The sequence below is a fragment of the Scyliorhinus torazame genome, chromosome 15 (genome assembly GCF_047496885.1).
Source record: "Scyliorhinus torazame isolate Kashiwa2021f chromosome 15, sScyTor2.1, whole genome shotgun sequence".
NCBI classification, from domain to species: domain Eukaryota; kingdom Metazoa; phylum Chordata; class Chondrichthyes; order Carcharhiniformes; family Scyliorhinidae; genus Scyliorhinus; species Scyliorhinus torazame.
The window spans coordinates 203370406-203391149 of record NC_092721.1 but is presented as its reverse complement, the minus strand read 5'-3'; the positions used below and the strand labels follow the sequence as shown (position 1 = coordinate 203391149).

General features: G+C 52.2%; 1 protein-coding gene across 4 annotated transcripts in view; it reads left to right on the top strand.

Moving 5' to 3' along the window:
- pde2a (phosphodiesterase 2A) overlaps window positions 1-20744 on the top strand; it is a 698440-nt gene that overhangs the window by 40581 nt on the left and 637115 nt on the right. The window contains exon 1 of one of the 4 annotated variants that reach the window (XM_072477456.1): window positions 6109-6296. The exons of 2 other annotated variants lie outside the window; for them this stretch is intronic. In XM_072477456.1, the coding sequence (XP_072333557.1) occupies window positions 6232-6296 (65 nt within the window). In that variant the 5' untranslated portion in view covers window positions 6109-6231. Of the gene's footprint in view, window positions 1-6108; window positions 6297-20744 lie in introns of those variants that run through there. One more of the 4 variants, XM_072477465.1, reaches the window with a different exon arrangement.

The window sequence follows — 20744 nt, the reverse complement described above, 5'->3', positions numbered from 1 at the left end:
GTCGAATCGGCAAGCCAGGCCGCCCACGACGTTGAACGCATCCAGGCCGTCGATTTCTTCCCGCCCCACGGCCCGGACGACAGCGGCCGCTTCCCGCGCTTTTCGCGGTCTCCCGCGCAGGTGCGCGCCAAGAATAACGGCCACAACGAGGGACGCACTGCGCAGGCGCGCCCACCGCAAGATCGCACTGCGCATGCGCAGTGGCGCAACGAACGCCGTGACGTCATGACGTGCAGCAAGTGTGGAGGTCTACACTTAAAAGGGCAATGTCCTGCAAAATACCAACAGTGCAACAGATGTGCCATGATAGGCCACTACGCAGCCCGCTGTCGTGCGGCTCAACCCATGGATCCGGCGCATCCTCGACAACCTCGCACACGAGTCAGGACCGTCCAGCCCACGCATCAAGACTTCCAGTTAAGTGATGCAGATGACCAGGATGACTTCAGAGTTGCCGTCATTGATGTCAATAAGGTCAATGCCATCAATCCAGACGATGAGTGGTGTGCCACCCTGACGGTCAACCGATCGCGCGTCGCCTTCCGTCTGGACACCGGCGCATCCGCCAACCTGATTGCTTACTCTGCAGTCCAGGCCATGAAGGTCAAACCACTCATCACACCATCCCGGCTTAAGATGGTTGACTATAACGGGAACGTTATCCCGTCCGTAGGATCTTGCCAGCTACAGGTGACTCACAAGAGGTACACGGCCACACTCCCCTTCGAAGTTGTGGGCTCATCAAAGGACTCGTTACTGGGCGCACAAGCGTGTAAGGTCCTTCACCTGGTACAGCGCATCATGTCTCTCTCTCCAGATGAGATATCCGACTTCCCGGATGCTGAGTTCCACGCGAATCTCCATTCCCTCCTCGCTCACAACCAGGAGGTTTTTGAAGGCATGGGGACATTGCCACACACGTACAAGATTCGACTCAGACCGGACGCCATCCCTGTCGTTCACGCACCTCGCAGGGTTCCTGCGCCTCTCAAAGACCGCCTCAAGGCACAACTGCAGATTCTTCAGGACCAAGGGGTCCTATCCAAGGTCACGGAGCCCACGCCATGGGTCAGCTCCATGGTCTGTGTAAAGAAGCCCTCTGGCGAGCTCCGTATATGTATAGATCCAAAAGATCTGAACAACAACATCATGCGGGAACACTATCCCATCCCAAAACGAGAAGACCTCACCAGCGAGATGGCGCGAGCCAACATATTCACTAAATTGGATGCGTCCAAAGGATTCTGGCAGATCCAACTGGACCCGGCCAGCCGAAGACTATGCACATTCAACACCCCTTTTGGCAGATTCTGCTACAACCGGATGCCATTCGGCATCATTTCGGCATCTGAAGTATTCCACCGCATTATGGAGCAGATGATGGAAGGCATCGAAGGGGTACGTGTATATGTGGACGATATCATCATTTGGTCCACCACTCCGCAGGAACACATGCATCGTCTTCGACGTGTCTTCACCCGCATACGGCAAAATGGCCTGCGTCTCAACCGTGCGAAGTGTGCTTTCGGCCAGACGGAGCTGAAATTCCTCGGGGACCACATCTCAAGGTCCGGGGTCCGTCCCGATGCAGACAAGGTTAGCGCCATCACAGCCATGCCACGACCGGCTGACAAGAAGGCTGTCTTAAGATTCCTGGGCATGGTCAACTTCCTTGGGAAGTTCATTCCCAACCTGGCTTCTCATACAACAAACATGCGCCATCTCGTAAAAAAATCGACGGAATTCAACTGGCACCAGTCGCACCAGCAGGAATGGGAGGAGCTCAAGCACAAACTGGTCACGGCACCAGTGCTGGCCTTCTTTGACGCGACTCGCCCTACAAAGATCTCAACAGACGCCAGCCAATCTGGTATTGGAGCGGTACTCCTGCAAAAAGACAGCACGTCATCATGGGCCCCGGTTGCGTATGCCTCACGAGCCATGACCCCTACCGAACAGCGCTACGCGCAAATCGAAAAAGAATGCCTGGGCTTGTTAACTGGACTGGACAAGTTCCACGACTATGTGTATGGCCTGCCACGATTCACGGTCGAAACTGACCACCGCCCCCTGGTCAACATCATTAACAAAGACCTGAACGACATGACTCCTCGCCTCCAGCGCATCTTACTCAAACTCAGGAGGTACGATTTTGAACTGATCTACACTCCGGGGAAGGAACTCATAGTGGCGGACACTCTTTCCCGAGCAGTGAGCACACCACCAGATGCGGAGGGGTTCGTGCGTCAAATTGAGGCACACGTGACTCTGACAGCAGCAAATATGCCAGCTGATGATCCTTGTCTGGCCCACATACGCGCAGAGACGGCGACTGACCCTCTGCTGCAGCGAGTGATGCGCCACATGACGGAAGGGTGGCTAAAAGGGCAGTGCCCCCAGTTTTACAATGTGCGAGATGATCTCACCAATATAGACGGGGTCCTTATGAAATCGCATAGGATCGTCATTCCACACAGTGTGCGCCAGATGATTCTTCGTCAACTACACGAAGGCCACTTGGGTGTCGAAAAATGCAGACGAAGGGCCCGGGCGGCGGTATATTGGCCGGGTATTAATGAAGACATAGCCAACATGGTGCTCAACTGCACAACCTGTCAGAGGTTTCAGCCGGCGCAACCTCCGGAAACACTTCTACCACACGAGATGGTGACGTCCCCCTGGGCGAAGGTGGGTGTTGACCTATTTCACGCGCTCGGCAGAGATTACATTGTTATTATAGACTACTTCTCAAACTACCCGGAAGTCATGCCTCTCCATGATCTGACGTCGTCCGCAGTCATTGGGGCCTGCAAGGAAACGTTTGCTCGCCATGGCATTCCAAGGACTGTCATGTCAGACAATGGACCTTGTTTTGCCAGCCGTGAATGGTCGTCCTTTGCCGCAGCATATGGTTTCACTCATGTGACATCCAGCCCTCTGCATCCACAATCGAACGGGAAGGCTGAAAAGGGTGTCCACATCGCAAAGCGGCTCCTGTGCAAGGCGGCTGATGCCGGATCGGACTTTAACCTTGCCTTGCTGGCCTATCGATCGGCCCCGTTATCCACGGGCCTCTCGCCAGCGCAGCTACTAATGGGTCGCTCCCTCAGGACGACGGTACCTTCCGTCCTGGCACCGACAACAGACCATGAGGCGGTTCTTCGGGACATGCAACTGCAGCGTGATCGCCAGAAAGGTCGGTACGACACACGAGCGACGGACCTGCCCCCCCTGTCCTCCGGAGACAAAGTACGCGTCCATCAACCGTATGGTGGCTGGTCAGCACCGGCCGAAGTCCTCCGACAAGTGGCTCCCCGCTCGTTCCTGGTTCGCATGCCGGATGGTTCCGTGCGTCGCCGCAATCGGCGCGCCCTTCGCCGACTTCCACGTTCACAGCCACACAACACGCCAGATCCTCAACAGGCTTCCGAGGATGACTTTGTGGAGCTGCCGCACATCACGCCCTTTCCATCGCCACCCATGGCCATGCCTGCACAGCAGCCGGTGGTTCTTGATCCACCCTTAAGGCGGTCAACCCGAATTCGTCGCAAACCCATTAGAATGGACTTATAATACAGTTCATATGTTTAATAAGTTGGACAATTTTACATGATAACCTGTTGTTGTTTATCGTTCCAGATGTCGTCTGACTGGACAACTGTTCAAAATTTTTTTTCTTCTTCTCTCGTTCGCATTTCTGTTATGTTATGGTACAACTGGATTCATGTGACGCACTCGACATCGCCCCATGTACATAGTTCCGTCATAGACACATGCTGCACACGGCACGCACACACTCTTAGATGCACTCACGTCACGATCATATTTATTACCACGTAGGCACATATCTTTGTAAAAAGGGGGGATGTCATGATATTCAAACACACACATCATGATGGACACACTAACAGGCAAATCAGAGTACACAACACCACAACCAATCACAGACAAGAACACCAACCACATAAAAAGCACGGGCACGACACCTGGAGGTCAGTAGGTCTGGGGAGAAGGAAGCATGAAAGAGCTGTTGAAACACCACAAGCAGGGAGCCCCCCACGTGCAGAGTGCAAAGACCAAGTTGTAAATAGCAAGTTTAAATAAACAAGTGTTGTACCATATGCAACTGTGTTGGCTCTTCTGTGTGTTAGAACACCCAACACCACAGATATCATGACAAGAGAGAGAGAGTGAGAGTGTGAGGGAGAGAGACAGAGAGAGTGAGAGAGTCAGAGAGAGAGTCAGAGAGAGAGAGTGAGAGTGTGAGGGAGAGAGACAGAGAGAGTGAGAGAGAGAGAGTGAGGGAGAGAGGGATAGAGAGAGAGTGAGAGAGAGTCAGAGAGAGAGTGAGAGAGAGAGTGAGAGAGACTTGAAGAGTGAGAGAGAGAGAGTGAGGGTGAGAGAGTGTCAGAGAGAGAGTGAGGGAGAGAGAGTGAGGGAGAGAGAGAGAGAGAGTGAGAGAGCGAGTGAGGGAGAGTCAGAGAGAGAGAGAGAGAGTGAGAGAGACTGAGAGAGTGAGAGAGAGAGTGAGGGTGAGAGAGTGAGGGAGAGAGAGAGTCAGAGAGAGAGTCAGAGAGTGAGTGAGAGAGACTGAGAGAGTGAGGGTGAGAGAGTGAGGGAGAGAGAGTCAGAGAGAGAGTCAGAGACAGAGACAGAGAGAGAGTCAGAGAGAGACAGACAGAGAGAGAGTGAGAGCGAGAGAGAGTCAGAGAGAGTGAGAGAGAGACAGAGAGAGACAGAGACAGAGAGTGGGAGAGCGAGAGAGACAGAGAGAGAGGGAGAGTCAGGGAGAGAGAGTCAGAGAGAGAGTGAGAGAGAGAGAGTCAGAGAGAGAGTGAGAGAGACAGAGACAGAGAGAGAGTCAGAGAGAGACAGACAGAGAGAGAGTGAGAGCGAGAGAGAGTCAGAGAGAGTGAGAGAGAGACAGAGAGAGACAGAGTGAGAGAGAGCGAGGGAGTCAGATAGAGTGAGAGAGACAGTGAGAGAGGGAGAGTCAGGGAGAGGGAGAGAGGGAGAAAGAGAGAGAGTGAGAGAGAGAGACAGTGAGAGAGGGAGAGGGAGAGAGTGAGAGAGAGGGAGAGTCAGAGAGAGTGAGAGAGACAGAGAGAGAGTGAGTGAGAGACAGTGAGGGAGGGAGAGTCAGGGAGAGGGAGAGAGTGAGAAAGAGAGAGAGTGAGAGAGAGAGACAGTGAGAGAGTGAGAGAGAGGGGGAGTCAGAGAGAGTGAGAGAGACAGAGAGAGAGTGAGTGAGAGAGACAGTGAGAGAGGGAGAGTCAGGGAGAGGGAGAGTGAGAGAGTGAGAGAGAGAGTCAGGGAGAGAGAGTGAGAGAGACAGTGAGAGAGGGAGAGAGAGTGAGAGAGACAGAGAAAGAGAGACAGTGAGAGAGGGAGAGTCAGGGAGAGGGAGAGAGTGAGAAAGAGAGAGTGAGAGAGGGAGAGTCAGGGAGAGAGAGACAGAGCGAGAGAGACAGTGAGAGAGGGAGAGTCAGGGAGAGTGAGAAAGAGAGTCAGAGAGAGAGTGAGAGAGAGAGAGTCAGAGAGACAGTGAGAGAGGGAGAGTCAGGGAGAGTGAGAAAGAGAGTACCCAGTGAGGTTCTACTTGTTGTAAAATAAATGTGTACTTTTTGCTTATTTTTGACCCCAAAACCTTATTAAACTGGGTCTCGCCAGCTGGATGTTTGTTCTCAGTATCTGGAGTGGGATTTTGAAGAGCTTTTCTGACATTTGCTGTGTTGCAACTGAGCCAATGGGAGTGAGACCCCAACAACTGACAGTACCTTTGAGAAAAAGTGCGATCAATGATCAGAAAAAGAAGACAATTATTGCTAACACCTGGGTGAATACTAGAATGCTGAAATGTTCGTGCGGGAGAAAATGCTGCCAATCTGTGGAATGTGTGTCTCACGCCAATCCACTGTGAGCTGCAGGGCATTTCTGGCCTGTCAGTAAATGCGATATGAATTGATTAGGAGTTTGGATTGGAGCACTCGGGGGAGGGTGGGGGGCTGCTGTCTTCATCACTGGCGCTGGGAGATGGAGAGAGGCTGAAAGAGCGACTGACGTGCTTTTAACTCTGTGTGTGTGTAGCGCACTACCAAAGTGTGTGTCTGCCCAACACAGGAAATAAAGGGGATTCGGAGAGCGTGAGAGACACAGAGAGAGAGAGAGGGTGGCTCCTGGTCAGATTGTAGGCTCTCTAGCAGCAGACAGCATGAGCAGCTGCGGTGGAGGATGGGGCAAACACTCAGGCACTCCCTGCTCTGCCGGGACACCGAACCGGATTTTGGCAAGAACATGTAAGTGCCCCCTTCTGAATTTGCAAGCGCGTTGTCAATGAGGCCAAGCGGTTTTAAAAAGGAAAGTGATTTAACAAGTCACCAGACTGCAGACATGAAACGAATGAAGGGTCCTCTGCCTCCCACTTAGAATCAAATGAAAGAGATCATTTGTGTTTTATTTAACCTAATGGAACGTCCCCTCGAGGTGTCAACAGACCATTCAGGAAGTGATTTCCCAGAATGTCTAAAGATGCTCATTGTATTGGGTCAAATATTCTGGCTGGATTGGCTGTGTTCATGTTTCAGAACATATTGTCCTCCAACCAGACATATTCCTGTTTAAAATTCCTGCACTAATTGTGTGATTCGGATGATTTATTTTCTTCTTTCTGTCTTGTTGGACCAATGATTGTGCCAGAATGTTCGAAATGATATCTAACTTCAGGTCTCAGATGATAGGTTTAGTGCAGAGGACAGCCAGCCCATCTCCATGCCTGTAATGTGCGGTTCAGTGGTCCTATTGATTTTTATTGAAGGGCTTCAACCTCCAGCGAGTGGTTTTTGGCATATCAGACATGGAAGCTTTTGTCTCCCCCCAACAAACAGCTGAGATATTAAAGCAAAATACTGCAGCTGCTGGAAATCTGAAAGAAAAACAGACAATGCTGGAAAGAGTGAGCGGATCTGGCAGCTTCTGTGGAGATCAACAAAGTTTTAAAGAATAAATTTAGAGTACCCAATTTCTTTTTCCAATTAAGGGGCAACTTAGCGTGGCCAATCCACCGAGCCTGCACATCTTTGGGTGGTGGGGGCGAAACCCACGTAGACACGGGGAGAATGTGCAAACTCCACACGGACAGTGAACCAGAGCCGGGATCGAACCTGGGACCTCGGCGCCGTGAGGCAGCAGGGCTAACCCACTGCGCCACCGTGCTGCCCTCGAGATCAACAAAGTTAACGTTCTGGGTCCATTCTGACACCTCTCCAGAGCTCGACACAACGCTGAACTCTTCTTCCTTCGCCTCCATCTCCAGGGGGCAGCACAGTGGTTAGCACCGTTGCTTCACAGCTCCGTCGTCCCAGGTTCGATTCCCGGCTTGGGTCACTGTGCGGAGTCTGCACGTTCTCCCCGTGTCTTGCGTGGGTTTCCTCCGGGTGCTCCGGGTTCCTCCCACACGTCCCGAACGACGTGCTTGTTAGGTGAATTGGACATTCTGAATTCTCCCTCTGTGTACCCGAACAGGCGCCAGAGTTTGGCGACTAGGGGATTTTCACAGTAACTTCAATCACAGTAATGTAAGCCGACTTGTGACAACAAAGATAAAGATTATCATGCTCACTTCGCCCGCTTCCAGTGTTCTCTCTCCACCTGGACCCCACCCTCTGGCCCCCTACCTGCTCTTGATCGCCTGTGCCCCTCTGAACCGGCTGCTCTCCGTTCTCTAAGGTCCAACCCTGATTTGGTTATCAAACCTGCCGACAAGGGTGTTGCTCTTATTGTCTGGCGACTGACCTCTACCTCGCAGAGGCTGAGCGCCAACTCTCAGACACTTCCTCCTCCTCCTACCCCTGGACCATAACCCCATTACCAAACATCAAGTCTTTGTTGCCAGGACTGTCACTGACCTCATCACCTCTGGTGACCCTCCGTCCACTGTTCCCAACCTCACAGGCCCCCAATCCCGGACAGCCTGCTTCTATCTCCTTCCCAGAATCCACAAACAGGACTCCATCCTCTCTCTCCTTGTCCAGCCTCTTCCCACCCACATCCGGCATTCTTCTGATCCGCTGTATCACATTAACAATTTCCAGTTTCCTGGCCCTAACTGCCTCCTCTTCACTGTGGACGCTCAAGCCCGCTACCCCCCCCCCCCCCCCCCCCCCACCAGGACAGTCTGAGGGATCTCCTCTTCCTCCTTGCGCAAAGAACTGGCCAATCCCTGTCCACCACCCTCCCCTCCGCCTGGCTGAACTTGTTCTGTAACTCAACAACTTTTTCTTTAACTTGTCTCACTTCCTGTAAATAAAAGGTGTGGCCCTGAGTACTCGCACGGGCCCTTTAGTGGGTCATGTGGAATAGTCCGTGTTCCAGTCCTTCTCAGGCCCGCTCCCACAACACTTTCTGTTGCATCGACGACTGTATTGGTGACGCTTCGTGCTCTTGTATGGGCCTGGAAAAACGGATCACTTTGCTTCCAATTTCCACCCCTCTCCCACATTCACGTGTTCCATCTCCGACACTTCCATTCCATGATCCCTCTGTCTCGGATTTCTGGTGATAGACTGACCACCAGGCGGGGATTCTCCGAAATCCCGGCCAAGTGTTGACGCCAGCGTAAACAACAGAGTGATGTTTACCGGCCTCCTGGCCCAGCAAGTCAGCGGTTTTTAGGGGGCGAGCATGGCACCGGAGTACTGAGCACTGCTATGGCGCCAAAAGGCGGCCCCATATGGCTGGCACATGCGTGTGATTGCCGTCTCCGCACTGGCACATGCGCGTGGTTGCTGTCTCCGCACTGGCACATGCGTGCGGTTGCCGTCTCCGCGCTGGCACATGCGCGTGGTTGCCGTCTCCGCGCTGGCTCATGCACGTGATTGCCGTCTCCGCGCTGGCACATGCGTGTGATTGCCGTCTCCGCGCTGGCACATGCGTGTGGTTGCCGTCTCCGCGCTGGCTCATGCGCGCGGTTGCCGTCTCCGCGCTGGCTCATGCACGTGATTGCCGTCTCCGCGCTGGCACATGCGTGTGATTGCCGTCTCCGCGCTGGCACATGCGTGTGGTTGCCGTCTCCGCGCTGGCTCATGCGTGTGGTTGCCGTCTCCGCGCTGGCTCATGCGTGTGGTTGCCGTCTCCGCGCTGGCTCATGCGTGTGATTGCCGTCTCCGCGCTGGCACATGCGTGTGATTGCCGTCTCCGCGCTGGCACATGCGTGTGGTTGCCGTCTCCGCGCTGGCACATGCGTGTGATTGCCGTCTCCGCACTGGCACATGCGTGTGATTGCCGTCTCCGCGTTGGCACATGCGTCTGATTGCCGTCTCCGCGCTGGCACATGCGTGTGATTGCCGTCTCCGCGCTGGCACATGCGTGTGGTTGCCGTCTCCGCGCTGGCTCATGCGCGTGGTTGCCGTCTCCGCACTGGCTCATGCGTGTGGTTGCCGTCTCCGCGCTGGCACATGCGTGTGATTGCCGTCTCCGCACTGGCACATGCGTGTGATTGCCGTCTCCGCGCTGGCACATGCGTCTGATTGCCGTCTCCGCGCTGGCACATGCGTGTGTTTGCCGTCTCCACGCTGGCACATGCGTGTGATTGCCGTCTCCGCACTGGCACATGCGTGTGATTGCCGTCTCCGCGCTGGCACATGCGTCTGATTGCCGTCTCCGCGCTGGCACATGCGTGTGATTGCCGTCTCCGCGCTGGCACATGCGTGTGGTTGCCGTCTCCGCGCTGGCTCATGCGCGTGGTTGCCGTCTCCGCACTGGCTCATGCGTGTGGTTGCCGTCTCCGCGCTGGCTCATGCGTGTGATTGCCGTCTCCGCGCTGGCACATGCGTGTGATTGCCGTCTCCGCGCTGGCACATGCGTGTGGTTGCCGTCTCCGCGCTGGCTCATGCGTGTGGTTGCCGTCTCCGCGCTGGCTCATGCGTGTGGTTGCCGTCTCCGCGCTGGCTCATGCGTGTGATTGCCGTCTCCGCGCTGGCACATGCGTGTGATTGCCATCTCCGCGCTGGCACATGCGTGTGATTGCCGTCTCCGTGCTGCCTCATGCGTGTGGTTGCCGTCTCCGCGCTGGCACATGCGTCTGATTGCCGTCTCCGCGCTGGCTCATGCATGTGGTTGCCGTCTCCGCGCTGGCTCATGCGTGTGATTGCCGTCTCCACGGTGGCGCGGAGCAACATGTCGGGGACCTTACAGCTGGCCGCGTGGAAGGAGGTAGGCCCCCTCCAGATTGCGGCCGCCTGCCGGCCGTTCGGAAGCCCCTGATCGGGAGCCTGGACCCCGTGGAGGCCCCCCCCCCCCGGAGTCTGCTTATGCCCCCCCCACCCCCACCAGGACATTCACCGCGGCCGCGGGTCTGAGGTCCCGCTGGGTGGTCCCAGTTTGGAACCACACCGACGGGACTCGGCGGGAGTTCGGCCCGTCGCCCGCGGAGAGTCACCGCCGGGGCCTATTTCAGCAGCCCCCTGACCGGCACTGCGGCCAGCGTGATTGCCACCAATTCTCCGGTCGGCAGAGGATTGGCGGCCCGGCGTCAGAGCGGCGTGGCGGGAACTTCCCGCGCCCCCGCCGATTCTCTGACCCGGCGCTGGCTCGGAGAATCCCGCCCTCAATATTCATTATAAACCCACACATTCCCACAGCTCCCTCGGCTACACCTCCTCACACCCCTCATCCCGAGTGCTTCAGCCCCTTTCCCCCAGCACATTCCCATGCAATCGCAGAAGGTGCAACACCTGTCCTGTTACCTCCTCCCTGCCCGCTGGCCAAGGGCCCAAACACTGCCACCAGGTGAGGGTGTGCTGCACTGGTATCTCCCTCAGTCTGGCTTGTTGCATTTGCTGCTGCCAATGTGGCCTCCTCTACACGAAGAAGACTAAACGTGGACTGGATGACCGTTGTGCGAACACCTTCACTTAGCCCGCAAGCACGACCCCTAATCATCCTGTTACATGCTATTTTAACTCAGCATCTTGCTCTCATGGCCACAAGTCTGACCTCGGCCTGCTGCAAGCCTCCAGTGAGGCGCGGCAAAACCTGGAGGAGCAGAATCTCACCTTCCAATTCGGCAGGGTACAGCCCCCCAGGACACAACATTGAGTTCAACAGGTTAGACTGTGACCTTTCTCCTCCATCTTGACCCCGTTTGCAATAATAATAATCTTTATTAGTGCCTCACGTAGGCTGACATTAACATTGCAATGACGCTACTGTGAAAATCCATGATTTGGTCCCAACGCACCGGCCCCCTCCCCCACTGGGCCATCTGACACTTGTTCTGAGGTTGGGTTTCCCTGAGCACGGACCTTCATTCGCCCATTGGCTCATTGGGTGATTTTACCAGTTTGGCCCTATCAACACCTGATGTGACCATCAATTCACACGAAACAAGGAGTAGAAGTAAACTGTGGCTTTAATCAACTAGAACAGTGCCTGCCTGCGACTGGTCTGCTAGTGAGAGCCACCTACAGGGCTACTGCTCTTTATACCGCCCCTCAAGGGGTGGAGCCAGGGGCGGAGCTCACAAGGCACCAACATGATACATTACAGGTAATACCTTACAATGGTCCATAGGTGGAGCCCACATGGGCAACAGCGTGATACAGTTAGATACATGGTGAATGGTTAATGCAAAACGTTCACCACAGCACCATCATCCGCAGCTCGGAAGAACAGTCACATGGATTTGTAAAGTTAACTCTGATTCTCTGTCCACAGACACTCCCGGACTGCTGAACCTTTCCAGCAGTTTCACTTATCTGGGATGTAACTGTAATGAAGAACAACTTATTCCTTTGTGAATTGTTTGTTGATCAGTTTGACTGGAGTTACCATAGAGGGGGAGGATGCTTTCCAGCATCAAACACTCCCAGGACAGGTACAGCATGGGGTTAGAGACAGAGTAAAGCTCCCTCTACACTGTCCCCATCAAACACTCCCAGGCTGGGTACAGCATGGGGTTAGATACAGAGTAAAGCTTCCTCTACACTGTCCCCATCACACACTCCCAGGACAGATACAGCACGGGGTTAGATACAGAGTAAAGCTCCCTCTACACTGTCCCCATCAAACACTCCCAGGACAGGTACAGCACGGGGTTAGATACAGAGTAAAGCTCCCTGTACACTGTCCCCATCAAACAATCCCAGGACAGGTACAGCACGGGGTTAGATACAGAGTAAAGCTCCCTCTACACTGTCCCCATCAAACGCTCCCAGGACAGTTACAGCACGGGGTTAGATACAGAGTAAAGCTCCCTCTACACTGTCCCATCAAACACTCCCAGGACAGGTACAGCACGGGGTTAGATACAGAGTAAAGCTCCCTCTACACTGTCCCCATCAAGCACTCCCAGGACAGGTACAGCACGGGGTCAGATGCAGAGTAAAGCTGCCTCTACACTGTCCCCATCAAGCACTCCCAGGACAGGTACAGCGCATGGTTAAATACAGAGTAAAGCTCCCTCTACACTATACCCATCAAGCACTCCCAGGACAGGTACAGCACGATGTTAGATACAGAGTAAAGCTCCCTCTACAGTGTCCCCATCAAGCACTCCCAGGACAGGTACAGTACGGGGTTAGATATAGAGTAAAGCTCCCTCTACACTGTCCCCATCAAGCACTCCCAGGACAGGTACAGCACCAGGTTAGATATAGAGTAAAGCTCCCTCGATACTGTCCCCATCAAACCCAGGACAGGTACAGCACCTGGTTAGATACAGAGTAAAGCTCCCTTGACACTGTCCCCATCAAACACTCCCAGGACAGGTACAGCACCGGGTTAGATACAAAGAAAAGCTCCCTCTACACTGTCCCCATCAAACCCTCCCAGGACAGGTACAGCACCTGGTTAGATACAGAGTAAAGCTCCCGCGACACTGTCCCCATCTAACACTCCCAGGACAGGTACAGCACGGGATTAGATACAGAGTAAAGCTCCCTCTACACTGTCCCCATCAAACACTCCCAGGACAGGTACAGCACCGGGTTAGATACAGAGTAAAGCTCCCTCGACATTGTCCCCATCAAACACTCCCAGGACAGGTACAGCAGGGGGTTAGATATAGAGTAAAGCTCCCTCTACACTGTCCCCATCAAACACGCCCAGGACAGGTACAGCACGTGCTTAGATACAGAGTAAAGCTCCCTCTACACTGTCCCCATCAAGCACTCCCAGGACAGGTACAGCACAGGGTTAGATATAGCGTAAAGCTCCCTCAACACTGTCCCCATCAAACACACCCAGGACAGGTACAGCACGGGGTTAGATACAGAGTAAAGCTCCCACTACACTGTCCCCATCAAACACTCCCAGGACAGGTACAGCACATGGTTTGATACAGAATAAAGCTCCCTCTACACTGTCCCCTTCAAACACTCCCAGGACAGGTACAGCACCAGGTTAGGTAGAGAATAAAGCTCCCTCGACACTGTCCCCATCAAACACTCCCTGGACAGGTACAGCACAGGGTTAGATACAGAGTAAAGCTCCCTCTACACTGTCCCCATCAAGCACTCCCAGGACAGGTACAGCACGGGGTTGGATACAGAGTAAAGCTCCATTGACACTGTCCCCATCAAACACTCCCAGGACAGGTACAGCACGGCGTTAGATACAGAGTAAAGCTCCCTCTACACTGTCCCCATCAAACACTCCCACGACAGGTACAGCACGGGGCTAGATACAGAGTAAAGCTCCCTCTACAGTGTCCCCATCAAACACTCCCAGGACAGGTACAGCACGGGGCTAGATACAGAGTAAAGCTCCCTCTACACTGTCCCCATCAAACACTCCCAGGGCAGGTACAGCACGGGTTAGATACAGAGTAAAGCTCCCTCTACACTGTCCCCATCAAACACCCCCAGGACAGGTACTGCACGGGGTTAGATACAGAGTAAAGCTCCCTCTCACTGTCCCCATCAAACACCCCCAGGACAGGTACTGCACAGGGTTAGATACAGAGTAAAGATCCCCCTACACTGTCCCCATCAAACACCCCCAGGACAGGTACTGCACGGGGTTAGATATAGAGTAAAGCTCCCCCTACACTGTCCCCATCAAACACCCCCAGGACAGGTACTGCACGGGGTTAGATACAGAGTAAAGCTCCCTCTACACTGTCCCCATCAAACACTCCAAGGACAGGTACTGCACGGGGTTAGATACAGAGTAAAGCTCCCTATACACTGTCCCCATCAAACACCCCCAGGACAGGTACTGCACGGGGTTAGATACAGAGTAAAGCTCCCTCTCACTGTCCCCATCAAACACCCCCAGGACAGGTACTGCACAGGGTTAGATACAGAGTAAAGATCCCCCTACACTGTCCCCATCAAACACCCCCAGGACAGGTACTGCACGGGGTTAGATATAGAGTAAAGCTCCCCCTACACTGTCCCCATCAAACACCCCCAGGACAGGTACTGCACGGGGTTAGATACAGAGTAAAGCTCCCTCTACACTGTCCCCATCAAACACTCCAAGGACAGGTACTGCACGGGGTTAGATACAGAGTAAAGCTCCCTATACACTGTCCCCATCAAACACTCCCAGGACAGGTACAGCACGGGGTTAGATACAGAGTAAAGCTCCCTCTACACTGTCCCCATCAAACACTCCCAGGACAGGTACAACATGGGGTTAGATACAGAGTAAAGCTCCATCTACACTGTCCCCATCAAACACTCCCAGGACAGGTACAGCACGGGGTTAGATACAGAGTATAGCTCCCTCTGCACTGTCCCCATCAAACTCTCCCAGGACAGGTACAGCACGGGGTTAGATACAGAGTAAAGCTCCCCCTACACTGTCCACATCAAACACTCCCAGGGCAGGTACAGCACGGGTTAGATACAGAGTAAAGCTCCCTCTACACTGTCCCCATCAAACACTCCCAGGACTGATAACGTAAAGTGTTGGATGCGGAATTGTTATTATTGTCCAGCTTTTTAAAGATTAATTTTTGACTAATCTGTTTCCCGTGACTGTGTGGGTCTCACCCCCAGAGCCCAAAGATGTGCAGGGTAGATGGATTGGCCACGCTAAATTGCCCCTTAATCGGAAAAAAAAGAATTGGATACTCTAAATATTTTTTAATTTGTTACTAATCTGTGACATCATTTCTTTTGAGTTCTTTCAGGTTTTTGACTTCTTAATTTTCACTGAACTGGACCAGCCATATAAATATATGGGTGCACGGTAGCACAGTGGTTAGCACTGTGGCTTCTCAGCGCCAGGGTCCCAGGTTTGATTCCCGGCTTGGGTGACTGTCTGTGTGGAGTCTGCACGTTCTCCCCGTGTGTGCGTGGGTTTCCTCCGGGTGCTCCGGTTTCCTCCCACAAGTCCCGAAAGACGTGCTGTCAGGTAATCTGGACATTCTGAAATCTCCCTCTGTGTACCGAACAGGCGCCGGAATGTGGCGACTCGGGGATTTCCACTGTAACATCAATGCAATCTAAGCCTACTGACAATAAAAATTATATAATATAATATTGTGGCTATAAGAGCAGGTCAGAGTCTAGGAATTCTGTGGGAGTAATAATGCACGATCAATGACCACTAAAGCGAGGTTGTAGTCCAACTGAAGGCTTTAATAAGCTAGATGTTTCCCCCAGCAGCTCAGGTACAGAATGAAGGCTGCTGGGGGGGCACGGGCTCTTATACCCCGCCTAGCAGGGCAGAGCTACCATACAGCTTGACCAATAGGACGCATACAATATCTACCAATGGTGCACATAGGCACCAACGATATAGGTAAAAAATGGGACGAGGTCCTACAAGCTGAATTTAGGGAGTTAGGAGTTAAACTAAAAAGTAGGACCTCAAAGGTAGTAATCTCAGGATTGCTACCAGTGCCACGAGCTAGTCAGTGTAGGAATGGCAGGATAGAGAGGATGAATGCGTGGCTCGAGAGATGGTGCAAGAGGGAGGGATTCAAATTCCTGGGGCATTGGAACCGGTTCTAGGGAGGTGGGACCAGTACAAACCGGACGGTCTGCACCTGGGCAGGACTGGAACCAATGTCCTGGGGGGGTGTTTGCTCGCGCTGTTGGAGAGAGTTTAAACTAATGTGGCAGGGGGATGGGAACCGATGCAGGATGTTGGAAGGTAGTAAAACAGGGACAGAAACAAAAGGCAGTAAGGGAGAAAGTGTAAGGCAGAGAAGCCACAGTCAAAAATCAAAAAGGGCGACAGTACAAGGTACAGTGACTGAGGACCAGGAATAGGACCAGGAATACTAAGAGGAATAAAACGGGAAGTGAAAACATTAATGGTAAGCAGGTTGTTACATGAAGATATGGGTTCAACAACAAGGAAAATTAGGAGAAAGGTTAAGAGGAAATATAACTTAGGAGAGGTTACTGATCGAGGTCTTAAGATTCAGAACAGAGGTAAAAAGGCCAACATAAGTGTACTTTACCTGAATGCTCATAGTATTCGGAATAAGGTAAATGAGTTGATGGCGCAAATCATCGTGAATGACTATGATTTAGTGGCCATTACTGAAACATGGTTAAAGGATGGTCACGACTGGGAGTTAAATATCCGAGCGTATCAAACTATTCGGAAGGACAGAGTGGATGGTAAGGGAGGTGGTGTAGCTCTGTTATTTAAGGATGACATCCGGGCAACAGTAAGAGATGACATCGGTGCTATGGAGGATAAGGTTGAATCCATTTGGGTGGAAATCAGGAATAGTAAGGCGAAAAAGTCACTGATAGGAGTAATCTATAGGCCACTAAGCCACCAAATAGTAACATTATGGTGGGGCAGGCAATAAACAAAGAAATAACTGATGCCTGTAGAAATGGTACAGCAGTCATCATGGGGGATTTTAATCTACATGTCAATTGGTTTAACCAGGTCGGTCAAGGCAGCCTTGAGGAGGAGTTTATAGAATGTATCCACGATAGTTTCCTAGAACAGTATGCAATGGAACCTACAAGGGAACAAGCGGTCCTAGATCTGGTCCTGTGTAATGAGACAGGATTGATTCAGGATCTCCTAGTTAGGGATCCTGTCGGAAGGAGCTATCACAATATGGTGGAATTTAAAATACAGATGGAGGGTGAGAAGGTAAATTCAAACACTAGTGTTTTGTGCTTAAACAAAGGAGATTACAATGGGATGAGAGAAGAACTAGCTAAGGTAGACTGGGAGCAACGACTTTCTGGTGAAACAGTTGAGGAACAGTGGAGAACCTTCCAAGTGATTTTTCACAGCGCTCAGCAAAGGTTTATACCAACAAAAAGGAAGGACGGTAAAAAGAGGGAAAATCGACCATGGATATCTAAGGAAATAAGGGAGAGTATCAAATTGAAGGGAAAAACATACAAAGTAGCAAAGTTCAGTGGGAGACTAGAGGACTGGGAAATCTTTAGGGGGCAACAGAAAGCTACTAAAAAAGCTATAAAGAAGAGTAAGATAGATTATGAGAGTAAACTTGCTCAGAATATAAAAACAGATAGTAAACGTTTCTACAAATATATAAAACAAAAAAGAGTGGCTAAGGTAAATATTGGTCCTTTAGAGGATGAGAAGGGAGATTTAATAATGGGAGATGAGGAAATGGCTGAGGAACTGAACAGGTTTTTTGGGTCGGTCTTCACAGTGGAAGACACAAATAACATGCCAGTGACTGATGGAAATGAGGCTATGACAGGTGAGGACCTTGAGAGGATTGTTATCACCAAGGAGGTAGTGATGGGCAAGCTAATGGGGCTAAAGGCAGACAAGTCTCCTGGACCTGATGGAATGCATCCCAGAGTGCTAAAAGAGATGGCTAGGGCAATTGCAAATGCATTAGTGATAATTTACCAAAATTCACTAGACTCTGGGGTGGTCCCGGCGGATTGGAAATTAGCAAACGTGACGCCACTGTTTAAAAAAGGAGGTAGGCAAAAAGCGGGTAATTATAGGCCAGTGAGCTTAACTTCGGTAGTAGGGAAGATGCTGGAATCTATCATCAAGGATGAAATAGCGAGGCATCTGGATGGAAATTGTCCCATTGGGCAGACGCAGCATGGGTTCATAAAGGGCAGGTCGTGCCGAACTAATTCAGTGGAATTTTTTGAGGACATTAACAGTGCGGTAGATAACGGGGAGCCAATGGATGTGGTATATCTGGATTTCCAGAAAGCCTTTGACAAGGTGCCACACAAAAGGTTGCTGCATAAGATAAAGATGCATGGCATTAAGGGGAAAGTAGTAGCATGGATAGAGGATTGGTTAATTAATAGAAAGCAAAGAGTGGGGATTAATGGGTGTTTCTCTGGTTGGCAATCAGTAGCTAGTGGTGTCCTTCAGGGATCAGTGTTGGGCCCACAACTGTTCACAATTTACATAGATGATTTGGAGTTGGGGACCAAGGGCAATGTGTCCAAGTTTGCAGATGACGCTAAGATAAGTGGTAAAGCAAAAAGTGCAGAGGATACTGGAAGTCTGCAGAGGGATTTCGATAGGCTAAGTGAATGGGCTAGGGTTTGGCAGATGGAATACAATGTTGACAAATGTGAGGTTATCCATTTTGGTAGGAATAACAGCAAAAGGGAGTATTATTTAAATGATAAAATATTAAAACATGCTGCTGTGCAGAGAGACCTGGGTGTGCTAGTGCATGAGTCGCAAAAAGTTGGTTTACAGGTGCAACGGGTGATTAAGAAGGCAAATGGAATTGTGTCCTTCATTGCTAGAGGGATGGAGTTTAAGACTAGGGAGGTTCTGCTGCAATTGTGTAAGGTGTTAGTGAGGCCACACCTGGAGTATTGTGTTCAGTTTTGGTCTCCTTACTTGAGAAAGGATGTACTGGCACTGGAGGGTGTGCAGAGGAGATTCACTAGGTTAATCTCAGAGCTGAAGGGGTTGGATTACGAGGAGAGGTTGAGAAGACTGGGACTGTACTCATTGGAATTTAGAAGGATGAGGGGGGATCTTATAGAAACATATAAGATTATGAAGGGAATAGACAGGATAGATGCGGGCAGGTTGTTTCCACTGGCGGGTGAAAGCAGAACTAGGGGGCATGGCATCAAAGTAAGGGGAAGTAGATTTAGGACTGAGTTTAGGAGGAACTTCTTCACCCAAAGGGTTGTGAATCTATGGAATTCCTTGCCCAGTGAAGCAGTAGAGGCTCCTTCATTAAATGTTTTTAAGATAAAGATGGATAGTTTTTTGAAGAATAAAGGGATTAAAGGGTTATGGTGTTCGGGCCGGAAAGTGGAGCTGAGTCCACCAAAGATCAGCCATGATCTCATTGAATGGTGGAGCAGGCTCGAGGGGCCAGATGGCCTACCCCTGCTCCTAGTTCTTATGTTCTTATGTTCTTATTAACTATTTACAATTTATGATTCATAATTAGCTATACACTTTAAAATGAAGCAATCAGTCGATCGGGGGCCCTGGTCGGCCTCTGTGATGTCGAAGCTTCGGTGGTGACTCCGGTGGAGGCTCGGGCGTCTGTGACTCCGGGGGCGTGGCCTCGATCACTGTGGCAGCTTCGACAGCCCTAGATGGCACTGGTGGGGAAAACGGTTGACCTGGGAAGGGAGCTTCTGCGGGGTGCGTCGGTGGGTGGGGGGGCCTAGACCGGGCCAGCGGAAGGACCGATCCTCCTATAAGGTGCACTGGTGGAAGGGAGGGTGGGACTGGTGGCTGGGGTGTGCGTGGGGATCCGGCGGGTGGCAGGTCTCGTAGGGAGACCGTATCTTGTCGGCCGTCGGGGTACACCACGTAGGCGTACTGGGGGTTAGCATGGAGAAGATGGATCCTCTCGACCAACGGGTCCGACTTGTGCGCCCGCATGTGTTTTCGGAGCAGGATGGGTCCAAGAGCTGCCAGCCAGGTCGGGAGCGAGGTCCTAGAGGAGGACCTCCTGGGGAAGACAAGGAGACGTTTGTGAGGTGTCTGATTGGTGGTCGTACAAAGCAGTGTCCAGATGGAGTGGAGGGCATCCGGGAGGACTTCCTGCCAGCGGGAGACTGGGAGGTTCCTGGACCGTAGGGCCAGTAGGACGGTCTTCCAGACAGTTCCGTTCTCCCTCTCTACCTGTCCGTTACCCCGCGGGTTGTAACTGGTTGTTCTGCTCGAGGCGATGCCCTTGCTGAGCAGGAATTGACGCAGTTCGTCGCTCATAAAGGAGGACCCCGTATCACTGTGTATGTAAGCGGGGAACCCGAACAGTGCAAAGATGCTATGGAGGGCCTTGATGACGGTGGTTGCGGTCATGTCGGGGCAGGGGATGGCGAATGGGAACCGGGAGTACTCGTCAATCACGTTCAGGAAGTACGTGTTGCGGTCGGTGGAGGGGAGGGGGCCTTTGAAGTCCATGGCGTTTATCAGGTGCGCTTTCCCTGGCCGGTAGAAGTGTGATTTGCACTCCGCGCAGAATTGGCAGTCCCTGTTGGCTGTCCTGACCTCCTCGATGGAGTAGGGCAGGTTGCGGGTCTTGATAAAGTGGAAAAAGCGAGTGACCCCCGGGTGGCAGAGGTCCTCGTGGAGGGCTCGGAGGCGGTCCACTTGTGCGGTGGCACAAGTGCTGCGGGACAGGGCATCAAGAGGCTCATTTAGCTTCCCCGGACGGTACAAGATCTCGTAGTTGTAGGTGGAGAGTTCGATCCTCCACCGTAAGAACTTGTCGTTTTTTGTCTTGCCCCGCTGTGCATTATCAAACATGAAAGCAACCGACCGTTGGTCAGTGAGGAGACTGAATCTCCAGCCGGCCAGGTAATGCCTCCAATGTCGCACAGCTT